At 41.3% G+C, this 15,936-nt stretch overlaps 1 protein-coding gene across 1 annotated transcript in view; it reads left to right on the top strand.

Moving 5' to 3' along the window:
• GABRA5 (gamma-aminobutyric acid type A receptor subunit alpha5) overlaps positions 1–15,936 on the top strand; it is a 168,087-nt gene that overhangs the window by 109,583 nt on the left and 42,568 nt on the right. The window contains exon 7 of the mRNA XM_088454038.1: positions 13,585–13,728. Coding sequence (XP_088310164.1) covers positions 13,585–13,728 — 144 coding nt within the window. The remainder of the gene's footprint in view (positions 1–13,584; positions 13,729–15,936) is intronic.

The raw sequence follows: 15,936 nt of genomic DNA, 5'->3' as shown, positions 1-15,936 counted from the left end.
CAAATATATTGTAATAAACAGTGTTCTATTGCATTGATTGCAAGTAGGGTAGAAGTACACTATAAAGGTTTATTTTCTGTAGCAGTGTGCTGAATAAACAGCAACTATGCTAATAGTCATCTTAATGACATCTGGTTCTGTAAGGAAGGACATGAAGCTCAGTGTCTATGCACTAATGATTCTAGAGATTGTGACGACCAGATGTAGGAAGATGAAAAACAGGAAAACAATAAAGATGACCTAATGTAATCCATTAAATGTACAAAAAAAAGCATTGAGCAGAAGGAATGTAAATGAAAATAGAAGTGTTGTAACATTCTAAATAGTTACAGTTATTTTAGACATTTATGAGAACTGAACATTCCACTTGTTAAATGATATTGTTATACTGGCTACAGGTCTGATGGATCATCCCAAATCTAAGATATAGAATTATAAGAATTTCATAGCAGCTTTCCTGCAGCTGTTATTAGATCCAAGTTACACTGGATCTAACAGTGTTAGTGGCATATACTACTCCTGCTCTTCTATATTACTCTCCATGTAACCCCAGGACTTATATATTTAAGTTTCCTATCATTCACCCGCCATTTAATACAAAATCAATCAGCATGTATCCATTTGGCACAATGAGCTCACACAGAATGCTGAGCTGCAGATTCACAAGCTCGCCACTGAACCAATAACTTGAGCTGCCAGTCCCCGGATCCCTTCAGCTGTTGCGGCCAGCTGTCATTACAAGATGCCATACTGTATATATACGTCAATCAGAAATATCTGAGTACCACACATATATAAATATAGTGCAATTTAATAGTGTTTAATTACATTTACTAAGCAATGGAAGTTGGATTAACCAGGGCATGAGGGTGGTTTAAACTTAAGTAACCCATATATGATGTAACTTCCGAGTCTGGTAAATTGTGCTAGGTGACTGCAATGCATCATGTGTAGGTAGCTGTAGAATGTAAGATCTTTACAGATGGAAGCATAGTCTACTGTATGTGTGTAAAGAACTGAGCTGGCATGTCTATAAGAGCCAAACATTAATAATTATCCACAAACAGCATTAGCTATTGTGATGAGAAACCTAGGAGAACAAGGAAAAATTCCATGACCAAAGAGGACAAACAGGGGATGATTCATGTCAACACAATGTGCTGTCTGACCTAATTACCATATATAGTCAGACCTTACTAATTTTCCTATGCACCGTTATGTGGAAGTTACTGGTCGTGACATGCCTTGGCTTTGTCAGACTTTGCAGTCAAAAAGTTTTATTAAATCCCCATAGAGTTCTGAATACGTAAAAAAAAAATTAAACATGTGGAGTAGACACATATAAAAGGCAAGCCAAAACTGTTTGTATCATATGAAGTCATCATGGAACATGAAAATTAAAAAACATCCTTGAGGCTTTCAAGTTGCAGTCCATTTATACAATCTACATTAAGCCACACCATACTTACACACAAGTACATGAGAGTAGTTAGATCTAATGTTATCTGGCTGAGTGTAATATACTGTTGAATTTAGTTATTGTAGGGTATGTACTCAAAGGTGATTTAATATCTTCCCCTGGTGATTTAGTATCTTCCCCTAGTGTGTTCCCTTACTTAAGATTCACCATACAGTCAATGTGGCTTAAGTACATGGCAAAAGCTATGTGTGTTTTATCATCATATAGACCAAAATGGAATAGAAATTATTTATTTTCCGATCCATTGGGTTTTGTAAATCTGGATCAGGACCCTTGGAATTAGTTTTGTATGTGGGAGAGTAGTGTAAGCTTGAGGCCTTGATTAAGCTCCTACTCATATAGACGATGACTAGGATAATATGTATAGGTGCTTGTGAATGATCGTATATAACGCAGTCTTTAGTTGAATACTAGATAAAGTGCCGGAAGACGTTCAAGTACAGTGTCTTGAATATACTCAACTTAGAACTGTAGCCAGCAGAGACTGGACGTAGATGTAACCACAGCGGAGTGACTGTAGTACTGGTGTCAGCCTGCAGGAAATGATGATAATGTAGTGCTGCACAGTACTGACAGTAGGCTGTTGAAGAATGCACCAGCATGTAGTGGGACAACTGCAGAAATGGGTGCGAAGTGCAGAACAACCCAGATTGTAAATGCTTGGGATGAATGCAGACTGAATAAATGCAGGATACATTTGTTCACACTTATACTTTGTAAATGCAGAACACCGGAGGCTATGTCAGATGCAGCTGTACTTTGTAATGCAGAACACTGGAGGCTGAATCAGATGCAGATGCACTTTGTAATGCAGAACACTGGAGGCTGAATCAGATGCAGATGCACTTTGCAAGCTCAGATCACTGAAAGCAGAGTAAGATGCAGAAACTAGAACAGAGCTGGAAGTCACTGCAGCCAGGAGACTGTTCTAAGGGAGAAGAGTATTGCTCTGACAATGAGCTGGATACAGGAGCTGGTGTAAATAGGGCTATTGCTGCTAGAATCTTATGGGCAGATGTAATCATGTGGGAAAATCCATGCTGGGTGTGCCCATGCTCCTCCCCTGCAATAATTGACAGGACTGTAAATGCCAGGCATACATGCAGCAATGCCAGCGCAGGTCTCAGCAATGCTATAAGTGTCCAGGGAGATCGGGACATAACAGAACATAATGCGGTAACTGGGGCTAAGACCCCAATGTGTGACCTTCCTGGTCTGCCTAGTGCTGTTTAAAATGCTGCAAATATAGAAGCAGTGATGAATGCTTTGTGGGGTAATGCAGCACAGGTAAATGTGAAACCACCCATGACCCATGTTTGTACATCTGAACTCTTAGGATGGCTCCCTATAGTATGGGCACATTGACTCCCTCTCCACTTCCCAGGTTTTTATATTTAATTAGTGGGATTCCATGTTCCACTCCTATAGCCAGTGTAATGTACAGAAATAGTCTCAGAAATGGTCTCATATGCTTTAGAGATTTTTTTTCTATCTGAGTGAATGGAGATTCGTTTTAAAAGCCTTTTCAAAGTGGAAATTTGCTTACAAAAAACAGTCATACAGAAAGCCGGCTAATGCGCATTCAATCTATTTTCCCCTATAATCGCAAATGTATGGGAAATATCTAGTTAATTTAAGCACTGAAATGTTTACCTGTACTGTATATTTATAAATGTCATTGCGTAGACTAGGGGTAGATTTGCTAAGATTAGTTTTTGGTTGATTTGGTGTTTTTCTGTGATTTTGCAAATCGGAGATTCACTAAATGCCAATTTGACTGCATCTCACAGATGAAACACAATTTAACACACCAATTATGCCAATACACAATAAGACCAAACATTGTATCATTTACATGGCCTCAATATACAAATTTACTAAATCACACCAAAATCACAACGCAATGCACAAAATAAATAGACCTGTCTGTGTGCAGCATGTTTAACTAAAGCACTGCACATCTCAGTATGATTTATTTAAGATTTATAAATGTGATAAATGCCTAGATTTTTTTTATCTTGTCTGCTGGGTAGAATATACTAATTGCAGAGCTAATCTGACTGATTGGTTATGGCAATTATGTTAATTGCTTACCGCAAAAAATTGGTATCTGTCAGTCTGAAAGCATGTTAAATTACTGGCTCTTTTTCGTTATACACATATTACATGGTGGCACAACTGGGTCAATTCAAAACATTGTACTCCATCAAACTCAATGGGGACAGTTATACAAAATTATATCTGTGCATGAAAAATTGTGTCTGAATGTTTACCATGGGTTACATTGGTTTTTTTTTGTGCACACTTATATGTGCGACACTGTGCCAAAGTGTTTCCTAATGTGTCTGAACAGACCAGGAGTATTGCATAATCATGACATTTATTAACAGGATTGTAAACAGCACAGATCAATGTGGCAAGTAGGGCTGTAACAGGGCTTAACAATGCCCTGTGCTGACCCCACCTGATATGCGCATAACATCGCGCATAGGTGGTGGGACTGCCAACACCCGGAAGTACCGCAGTGCCGAGATCATCGACTAGATACTTATGGCCGTTGTACACATGGCAGGGTCCAAAGGTCGCTAGGGGCAGCACTGCTGCAGCAATACTGGCTACAGGTTGCTGTTCCAGGCACCCTGATAGCCAGAATGAAGGGCAATGGTGCAGCGTACACCCCTCGTTACAGCCCTGGTGCTAGATTCTCTTTGTGCCATGCCATTTGGCACAGTACACAATATTTGTGACTAAAACACATCCTGCAGCCTGAAATAATTAGAGTTGTGTTAGATGCTATTTCACAAATAACTTGACAAAACTTCTTATATTATCTGCAGTCCTACTTTACAGTGTTTTTGCATTTATTAAAAGCAAATGGTTTCAGTGTTGAAGAGTCCTTAATATATTACTGTTAACTATACATTTTACCAATGACCTCAAATGGTAAATTCAGCAGGTGTAACAATTTATATAAAACAGTACTTTGATAGGATTGTAATATTGATTTCCACAATCTGGCCATCATTGTCTAGAATATCAATAATCTTTATGCACATAGCTGTGGGAACCATTGTTGTAATATTTTGCAGTGTACTATCACAATCTCATCTCTGTTCTGACTAATTATATATATATATATATTAGGGGTGAGCGGGTTCGGTTTTACTCGGTTTTACTCGGTTCTTATCGCCACTTTACCGCAAATTCGGCTCGATTTTATTCGCTATCCAAAACACGTGTTCGGCGATAGCCAATAAAAAGATCCGAGTAAAACCGAACCCGCTCACCCCTAATATATATACATACATATCCCCTTTAATATATATATATATATATATATATATATCCAACTGTGACCCGGCACTCACCAGTCCTCTCACCTGTAAATGGCTCCGGTGCGTTCCAAAGGGGTATGGTTTCCCCAAAATGCATATGCAAGCAAGAAATGAATGAAGGTGGCACTCAGAGACTTCAATATAAGGTAAACCAAGCACCCACTATGGATTAGCTTTAATGTGACTTCATATCAGCGTCAACATTTCGGGGATCGAGTCCCCTTTCTCAAGACAACATAGTGTACATAATACAACAAAGCAAACATTTATAGAAGTGAACACACTCACCAACATATCTCCAAACAGGTGTGGCCAGGCGCCTTCCGCCGTCGGACCCGCTCATGCTAATTTCTTGTTTGTATATATATATATATATATATATACTCCAACCAATGGCGGCACTCCGGATAACAAACAATACGGACACTTAGCTGGTTTCAGCGACGTTTCAGCGCCTTTAATCAGCGCTTTTATCAAGCATATACAGTAATACAAATGTGAATAACAGACTTAAATAGCTCACCACCCAGCAGGCCAAACCTCCGATGTAGCACACGTGCGCTGCCAGACAGCAGTCGCACAGGACATGACGTCATGGTCAGCCGCTGGTGTAACCATAGTGATGTGAATGCACACTAATACTCACTGTGACTGCTCATCAAATGATCATAAGATAAAAGCAAACTCTGTGTCAAAACCGCTAAGCGGCCTGAAACAGAATATGCACCATTAAGTGAAAATGAATGAAAACAGAAATACTCTAAAACTTACTCTCGGCAGACTGCCGTAATTATGTTAAAAGCACCATAACCACTACCTACACCTATACATACATGACCGACAACATCAACACGACGTACCTTAACATATATGACATTGGACACATAGAACGATATCAATTTACAATGTACAACAAAATATTAATGCACACAATAAACAGACGACCAGCAGCAGATATGTACCCACCTTGTATCAACCCACAAAAAACTTATTATGACTATATTCAGGCCCAAAAATTAACAAAGACTACGCTAAGATGTAAAATAGTGTCCGGACATATCAAACAGCCCCCTTGGGAACAATAATCTATTAGCCGCTACGGCAAGCACCACTAACTGTTAAATGATAGACTCTATAGCTGTTTATACAAAGCATTGAAGACCTAAAGTCTCATTCAAACCACGAGGAGCCAATGTCTCTAACCTCATGATCCAATTGGCTTCACACTGTAACAGTTTCTTGCCACGATCACCACCTCTCTGTAGAGGAGGCACATGGTCAATAATGCGATAGCGTAACGTCGCAATGCTATGTTTGGCCTCAGAAAAATGTCTGGCTACAGGCTGTTCACTGGTGCCGCTAACAATAGCAGCCCTAATAGCTGACCTGTGTTGCGCCATACGAACTCTGAGTGTACACTCTGTCTTCCCTATGTACATTTTGGAACAAGGGCAGATAATCGCATAAACAATGTATGAACTAGTGCATGTAAGGTAATAGCGTATATTATATTTCACACCTGTGAATGGATGGGAAAAACGAAGGCCCTGTCTGTAAATAGCTGCAAGTGGTGCAGTTGGAACATTTATAGCAACCCAATTTAGGATTACCCAAAAAGCTGCTTTTCTTGGATTTACCCAATTGGGTGATGTCATTACGCACTAAAAGGTCTTTGAGGTTTCTACCTCTGCGATAACAAGACATAAGAGATGAATTGATGAGGGGTTGAAGGTGCTTATCTGTGCTGATGATTGGCCACAGACGTTTAGCTTGTCGATTGATGGAGGAACTCATGTGGTTAAAGTTGTTAACCCATATATGCCTGTTAGACTGAGCATTCTTAACGGTACTAGGAACACCAAGCAGTTTATCTGCTGGAATTGCCAACGCTTTAAGTTTGGCTTGGTTCAAAGTTGACAAACTGTACCCTCTTTGTAAAAAATTAGTCAGCATCCTATCTAGTTGTTTGATCCCTTCCTCTCGATCTTTCGCTATACGCAAAGCACGTAAAAACTGTGAGAATGGTAAAGAGTTTTTTAATGGTGCTGGATGTGCACTACTGGCCAGTAACACGTTGTTCCTGTCAGTGGCCTTGGTAAATAAAGAGGGAACTAATCTACCTCCACACTTGGTAACCGTAACATCTAAGAAATTCACCGAAGTGAGACTAGTGTGGTACGTAAATCTCACAGGTCTATGCAAATTATTATATTGCTCAATCAAATTGACAAATGCCTGTGTGGTATCTCCCCACACAATCAACAAATCGTCGATATATCGGTAAAAAGCCAATATGTTTTTAGAAATATTGGGATCAGAAAAAAATACTTCATGTTCAATGGCGAACATATGCGAATTAGCATATGAAGGGGCCACATTAGACCCCATAGCGCAACCAGACAGCTGCAAGTAATAAGCGCCATTAAACATAAAGTAATTTCTAGTGAGTGTTAATTCTAACAACTGTAGAAATAATTCCTCATTGATGCCCTTGAATAAGGGATTATCATGTATTAAATTCCTGGTGGCATGTAAACCTTCCCCATGGGGGTACACGTGTATAGGCTACATACGTCCACCGAACATAAGACACAATCTAAAGGTAAATCAGGGAGATCCGCAAAAGATTTTAACAAAGTGTTAGTATCCTTTAAGTATGATGATCTAGCTTGAACACATGGTTGCAGCAACGCGTCCAAATAAGTGGATGTCGGTTGATACAATGAGCCACGAGCAGCGATGATGGGCCGACCCGGCGGCCTAATGGGATCTTTGTGTAACTTGGGAATCAAATAAAGCAATGGTCTGATGGGAAACTTTACTTCCAAAATTTTTTTGATAGCAGCAGGAATAGTTCCCATGCGACAAGCTTCATCCAGTATAGCATCCAATTCCTTTTTAAAATTGCACGTTGGATCCTGTGCAAGCTTTTTATATGTAGTGGCATCACTAAGTTGTCGGGATGCCTCCTCAATATAATCAGTGAGGTTTAAAACTACAATCCCTCCACCCTTGTCTGCTTGGCGGAATACGATGTCATCATATGCAGCTAGATGTTTAAGGGCCATGCGTTCATCTTTGGTAAGATTCCAAAAAGAAGGTGTCCTATTATTGGAATCCTCACTAATTGCTTTATCCAAAAGCCGAGTGAAAGTGGTAATCGATGCACTGGTGCTGATCGGTTCAAACGCAGACTTTTCCTGCAACTTCATCAATTGAGGGGGTATCGATGTAGAAACTGCGGGCTTATCTGCAAAGAATTCTTTTATTTTAAGACTTCTATTCAGCATAAATATTTCTTTTTTCCATTGGATTTGATTGAAGGGTACGGTAGGGACAAAAGCAAGTCCTTTGCGTAGAACTGAAAGTTCTGTAGCGGACAACATTCTATCTGATAAGTTAAAAACTAAGTCCTGCGTCCCTTGGGGGGTCTTCCTCTCCCTCTTGTTTTGTTGCCCTCTACGGGTGCGCTTGGGCCCAAGTCTAAAAAACGGGCTCTCGTGCGATTGCCAACAGGGGATTGCATACGTTGTCTAGTCTTGAACTTAACAGATGTGTCAGTGTCACTTTCTGTGGTCACAGTATCATCGGAGGTGTTGAAGTGGGATTTGTGCATATTACGTCTGAACTGAGGTCTCCTGTCATTTTTGGAATTCGCCCCCGTGAGCCAGTTGTAAACTCGCTGTTGATCGTAATCAAGATCCACCTTCTTCTTTTTGTCTGCTTTGAATTTTACAAGCTCCGTTTTGTAGGCTTCCAATTGTGTTGTTAACTTAGAAATCCATTCACCTTGTTTGTCATTCTGAAGAGTTATTAAGTGGCAAGATTCAAAGGCTGTAATTTTGTCTCTAATAATTGCCATCTCTCTTTTGGACTCTTCAATAACCAGTAATAATAGATCGAATGAGCATTTATTCAAAATTGAAGTCCATTTCTTGCAGAAATCGATGTTATAGCGGGCGACAGTAGGCACATTTTTAATTCTGAACCCCCGGGGAATTTTTTTATCTTTGTAATAATTGGATAACGTGAGTCCATGGAAAAAGAAGTCAGTTTCTTTCTTTTTGAGACGTAACAAATCATAAAATAAATCTGATGAGGTAGGTACAGACACATGTTTAGACAGATCTTCTGTAAATAGTATGGCCTCAGCCTCTGATTCAGAATAGCTGAAAATAGACCCCTGCTCTAGGGTAATACGTTGGTGTAAACCCTCAGCAGTGCCTTCCACCATTGTGCCACAAAATGTAGTGTGACTTAAGCCCCCAAAAGTCCCAACAAAGGAAGAGAGCGGCTGAATTTGCTATGCCTATACAGCCAATGTTGACACACGCAGAGGGAAACACATATCACATACTAGTTCCAATGTCAGAAAAAAACGACAACAAAAAAATACATATAATAAACACACTGAGAGCTGGACCTGCACTTGCGGTTTGCTCTTAATCCGAGGTGCCTTGATAAATGACAGACCTGCTCCACGACTGAATGAAGAGCCTGGACATCTGCTGCCATACACAACTCTCCAAGATCCGGCACTCAAAGGTATATTGTATAACTGGACCGGGTGCCCTCCTCACTGTGACCTCCAAACGGGGATACACTGACACATACTCCAACCAATGGCGGCACTCCGGATAACAAACAATACGGACACTTAGCTGGTTTCAGTGACGTTTCAGCGCCTTTAATCAGCGCTTTTATCAAGAATATACAGTAATACAAATGTGAATAACAGACTTAAATAGCTCACCACCCAGCAGGCCAAACCTCCGATGTAGCACACGTGCGCTGCCAGACAGCAGTCGCACAGGACATGACGTCATGGTCAGCCGCTGGTGTAACCATAGTGATGTGAATGCACACTAATACTCACTGTGACTGCTCATCAAATGATCATAAGATAAAAGCAAACTCTGTGTCAAAACCGCTAAGCGGCCTGAAACAGAATACAGAATAGAGATGGCAATTATTAGAGACAAAATTACAGCCTTTGAATCTTGCCACTTAATAACTCTTCAGAATGACAAACAAGGTGAATGGATTTCTAAGTTAACAACACAATTGGAAGCCTACAAAACGGAGCTTGTAAAATTCAAAGCAGACAAAAAGAAGAAGGTGGATCTTGATTACGATCAACAGCGAGTTTACAACTGGCTCACGGGGGCAAATTCCAAAAATGACAGGAGACCTCAGTTCAGACGTAATATGCACAAATCCCACTTCAACACCTCCGATGATACTGTGACCACAGAAAGTGACACTGACACATCTGTTAAGTTCAAGACTAGACAACGTATGCAATCCCCTGTTGGCAATCGCACGAGAGCCCGTTTTTTAGACTTGGGCCCAAGCGCACCCGTAGAGGGCAACAAAACAAGAGGGAGAGGAAGACCCCCCAAGGGACGCAGGACTTAGTTTTTAACTTATCAGATAGAATGTTGTCCGCTACAGAACTTTCAGTTCTACGCAAAGGACTTGCTTTTGTCCCTACCGTACCCTTCAATCAAATCCAATGGAAAAAAGAAATATTTATGCTGAATAGAAGTCTTATAATAAAAGAATTCTTTGCAGATAAGCCCGCAGTTTCTACATCGATACCCCCTCAATTGATGAAGTTGCAGGAAAAGTCTGCGTTTGAACCGATCAGCACCAGTGCGTCAATTACCACTTTCACTCGGCTTTTGGATAAAGCAATTAGTGAGGATTCCAATAATAGGACACCTTCTTTTTGGAATCTTACCAAAGATGAACGCATGGCCCTTAAACATCTAGCTGCATATGATGACATCGTATTCCGCCAAGCAGACAAGGGTGGAGGGATTGTAGTTTTAAACCTCACTGATTATATTGAGGAGGCATCCCGACAACTTAGTGACGCCACTACATATAAAAAGCTCGCACAGGATCCAACGTGCAATTTTAAAAAGGAATTGGATGCTATACTGGATGAAGCTTGTCGCATGGGAACTATTCCTGCTGCTATCAAAAAAATTTTGGAAGTAAAGTTTCCCATCAGACCATTGCTTTATTTGATTCCCAAGTTACACAAAGATCCCATTAGGCCGCCGGGTCGGCCCATCATCGCTGCTCGTGGCTCATTGTATCAACCGACATCCTCTTATTTGGACGCGTTGATGCAACCATGTGTTCAAGCTAGATCATCATACTTAAAGGATACTAACACTTTGTTAAAATCTTTTGCGGATCTCCCTGATTTACCTTTAGATTGTGTCTTATGTTCGGTGGACGTATGTAGCCTATACACGTGTATCCCCCATGGGGAAGGTTTACATGCCACCAGGAATTTAATACATAATAATCCCTTATTCAAGGGCATCAATGAGGAATTATTTCTACAGTTGTTAGAATTAACACTCACTAGAAATTACTTTATGTTTAATGGCGCTTATTACTTGCAGCTGTCTGGTTGCGCTATGGGGTCTAATGTGGCCCCTTCATATGCTAATTCGCATATGTTCGCCATTGAACATGAAGTATTTTTTTCTGATCCCAATATTTCTAAAAACATATTGGCTTTTTACCGATATATCGACGATTTGTTGATTGTGTGGGGAGATACCACACAGGCATTTGTCAATTTGATTGAGCAATATAATAATTTGCATAGACCTGTGAGATTTACGTACCACACTAGTCTCACTTCGGTGAATTTCTTAGATGTTACGGTTACCAAGTGTGGAGGTAGATTAGTTCCTTCTTTATTTACCAAGGCCACTGACAGGAACAACGTGTTACTGGCCAGTAGTGCACATCCAGCACCATTAGAAAACTCTTTACCATTCTCACAGTTTTTACGTGCTTTGCGTATAGCGAAAGATCGAGAGGAAGGGATCAAACAACTAGATAGGATGCTGACTAATTTTTTACAAAGAGGGTACAGTTTGTCAACTTTGAACCAAGCCAAACTTAAAGCGTTGGCAATTCCAGCAGATAAACTGCTTGGTGTTCCTAGTACCGTTAAGAATGCTCAGTCTAACAGGCATATATGGGTTAACAACTTTAACCACATGAGTTCCTCCATCAATCGACAAGCTAAACGTCTGTGGCCAATCATCAGCACAGATAAGCACCTTCAACCCCTCATCAATTCATCTCTTATGTCTTGTTATCGCAGAGGTAGAAACCTCAAAGACCTTTTAGTGCGTAATGACATCACCCAATTGGGTAAATCCAAGAAAAGCAGCTTTTTGGGTAATCCTAAATTGGGTTGCTATAAATGTTCCAACTGCACCACTTGCAGCTATTTACAGACAGGGCCTTCGTTTTTCCATCCATTCACAGGTGTGAAATATAATATACGCTATTACCTTACATGCACTAGTTCATACATTGTTTATGCGATTATCTGCCCTTGTTCCAAAATGAACATAGGGAAGACAGAGTGTACACTCAGAGTTCGTATGGCGCAACACAGGTCAGCTATTAGGGCTGCTATTGTTAGCGGCACCAGTGAACAGCCTGTAGCCAGACATTTTTCTGAGGCCAAACATAGCATTGCGACGTTACGCTATCGCATTATTGACCATGTGCCTCCTCTACAGAGAGGTGGTGATCGTGGCAAGAAACTGTTACAGTGTGAAGCCAATTGGATCATGAGGTTAGAGACATTGGCTCCTCGTGGTTTGAATGAGACTTTAGGTCTTCAATGCTTTGTATAAACAGCTATAGAGTCTATCATTTAACAGTTAGTGGTGCTTGCCGTAGCGGCTAATAGATTATTGTTCCCAAGGGGGCTGTTTGATATGTCCGGACACTATTTTACATCTTAGCGTAGTCTTTGTTAATTTTTGGGCCTGAATATAGTCATAATAAGTTTTTTGTGGGTTGATACAAGGTGGGTACATATCTGCTGCTGGTCGTCTGTTTATTGTGTGCATTAATATTTTGTTGTACATTGTAAATTGATATCGTTCTATGTGTCCAATGTCATATATGTTAAGGTACGTCGTGTTGATGTTGTCGGTCATGTATGTATAGATGTAGGTAGTGGTTATGGTGCTTTTAACATAATTACGGCAGTAATTATGCCGAGAGTAAGTTTTAGAGTATTGGTGTTTTCATTCATTTTCACTTAATGGTGCATATTCTGTTTCAGGCCGCTTAGCGGTTTTGACACAGAGTTTGCTTTTATCTTATGATCATTTGATGAGCAGTCACAGTGAGTATTAGTGTGCATTCACATCACTATGGTTACACCAGCGGCTGACCATGACGTCATGTCCTGTGCGACTGCTGTCTGGCAGCGCACTTGTGCTATATCGGAGGTTTGGCCTGCTGGGTGGTGAGCTATTTAAGTCTGTTATTCACATTTGTATTACTGTATATGCTTGATAAAAGCGCTGATTAAAGGCGCTGAAACGTCGCTGAAACCAGCTAAGTGTCCGTATTGTTTGTTATCCGGAGTGCCGCCATTGGTTGGAGTATGTGTCAGTGTATCCCCGTTTGGAGGTCACAGTGAGGAGGGCACCCGGTCCAGTTATACAATATACCTTTGAGTGCCGGATCTTGGAGAGTTATATATATATATATATATATATATATTTTACTTAAGACCATAAATATTCTTAGATGCTTTAGGATAAGGATAATTTACTAATTTTTTTAAAATTGCCAAGTCAGGATATTGCTGATATCAAAACCCTTGTGACTTCATATCCTTAAATGCTCTAGAATAAAGACATAACGTTTGCATATTGCATGCTAACTGCAGTGACAACCTGTCTTTTGCTTATTCCTTTCACAAAGATGCATATCCTAACTCTGAACTGAGGTATGAATGGACTAATGTGACACACAAATCTGTGGTAGTGGCAGAAGATGGTTCGCGTTTGAATCAGTACCATTTAATTGGTCAAACTGTGGGAACTGAGAACATCAGCACAAGCACAGGTAAGAACTATTATGCATGTACATTTTCATTTGAAATTAATATAACATCTTTCTCCTTTAACACTTACTGTTTATAAGTACTGTGTAGGAAGAGATGTGAAACTTGGGTGTTCACATTATTGTAATATAAAGTCAATAATTCACAAAGGGATAGCAAATATAACTTCTCTTCTGTGCCATCGTACTCTTAAGGTGCCTATACACTTAGCGATATTTTACACAATTTGCCCGATTCCTACGCATCATGACAACAAATCGTGTAAAATATGCCCAAATCGTGAGTATCCACTCACGATCACGATGCGCGTCCCCACAGGTCGTACATCGCATCTTCAGAGCTGCCGTGCTGTAGGCAAGATCTGACAATCTCAGTCACGATGCACAGGAATAGTTAGGAGGCACGATAGATCGTTTGTCACATTGCACAGTTTGTAACACCAAATCGTTCCCACGACTGCCAGGGAGCTGCTGGGGAGAGTTCAAGGGGAAATCGGACACGATATTGCATCGTGACCACATTGCATAGTGTATAGGCACCTTTACAGTTGCTCCAGGATTTGTACTTCTGTTTGGCAATGTTGACATGCTCAGCATGTTTACATGCTTAGCATGTCGACATTCATCATGTGTACCTGGATGATATGTCGACCTAACATCCCTGGTGGCCCAGTGGTTATTTACCGGATCCTGGCGGCCGCAGCATCTCCAGCTTCTTCTTCTGTGTCCTGACAGTCATGTGACTGATAGTTTTGGTGGAGTGATTTAATGCGCCCGGCATTCTGGTAAATATACCAGCCCTATCCCTAACCCTCAACCTATGTCTAATCCTAACACACACCCCTCCCCCCACAGCAAACCCTAACCTCCCCCCGCAGCCTAACCCTTACCCTTCCTGCGGTGCCTATCAACATTTCACATGTCGAACATTGTGAATATGTCTACTTTTTGTGGATGTCAACCTAGTGCCTGTAGACATGTTGAACCAAGTTGACAATTTAGTGTCAACATTATGAATGTCGAACAGTAAATGTTGACCATGTGACTCAGTGGTGTCACTCACCTTGGTGACATCCGGTGCGGACTGAGGTCCTGATTTAGAGGCGCTCACTATTTGCGAGTGCTCGCTCTGAATCAGGGCGGATTTAAAAAAAAAATTAAAAATCCGCCTCCAGGCCGCTCGCATAGCTGTGGGTGACCACCCACAGCTTGTGCGGGCGGCCTGTCGATGGTCGTCTTGTCCACCGCAAGCCCCAGTGAACTTCCTGCTCTAATAGAAAAGGAAGTTCACTACTGACATCACGTGTGATGTCAGTAGGGCCACCCACAAATCGCAGGCGTTCCTTCGGGAACACCTCCGTTTGTGCAGCCACCCCCCCAACCCGCCTACAAAACGGGGCGAGCTGTCAATCAACATTGACGCCCCCGTTTTGCTGTGAGCCCCAAGCGAATGAAGTTCTCACTCACTCTGGAGCTCGCGCACGTGCAGTGTGCATGCCACACATGCGCACTGCCTGACCATTGACCCGCTTGCAAGAACTATGCACTCGCGAACGGTCTGAATCAGGCCCTGAGTCCGGAAAGTAAGTAGTTTGAACATCGGTAAAAAGGGGGCATGACCTCACAGATAGGGGTGTGGCCTCACAGTTAGGCTGTGTGACTTCGCAGGTAGGGGTGTGGCCTCGCAGCCCAAACCCCCATTTTAGTCACTCCAGGGGTCCCGGAGATGCAGACTGTCCCCGGGGACCAGTCTATTTGCAGTGCCCTTTCTCTCACTGAGTCAGGAGCTGAGTGCTGCACGTTATGCTACAGTGCAGCTCCTGTCACTGAGAAGCCGGAACTTTGGTGTCACCCTCAGCGGGTGACATCCGGGTGTAGCCCGCTCCCCCTTGTGACACCACGGATGTGACTGGATACTCATTTGGCCCTCAGACTCCATTCTAATAAAGTATAAGCACTGTTGGCTTCTATTATAGTATACTGAAGGTGGAATTCTATTAAAATATTTAATCAAAACAGTTAATTTATGCTTTTACACCATTCTCTACACAAGCCAATTTAGTTGTGTTTGATTAGAACACTTTATTTCTTTAATTTTATATAAAATTTATCATACGGTATATGCCTCTGTACATTACAAAATGCCTTTCCAAACTGGGTTAACTTGCAGTTTATATTCAGAGGATATCAGAAATAATTTCTAGTGACAAT

This window comes from Taudactylus pleione, unplaced genomic scaffold, assembly GCF_031769625.1.
Source record: "Taudactylus pleione unplaced genomic scaffold, aTauple2 ptg000609l, whole genome shotgun sequence".
Taxonomy (NCBI): Eukaryota; Metazoa; Chordata; class Amphibia; order Anura; family Myobatrachidae; genus Taudactylus; species Taudactylus pleione.
This window is presented reverse-complemented; position numbering and strand designations above follow the sequence as displayed.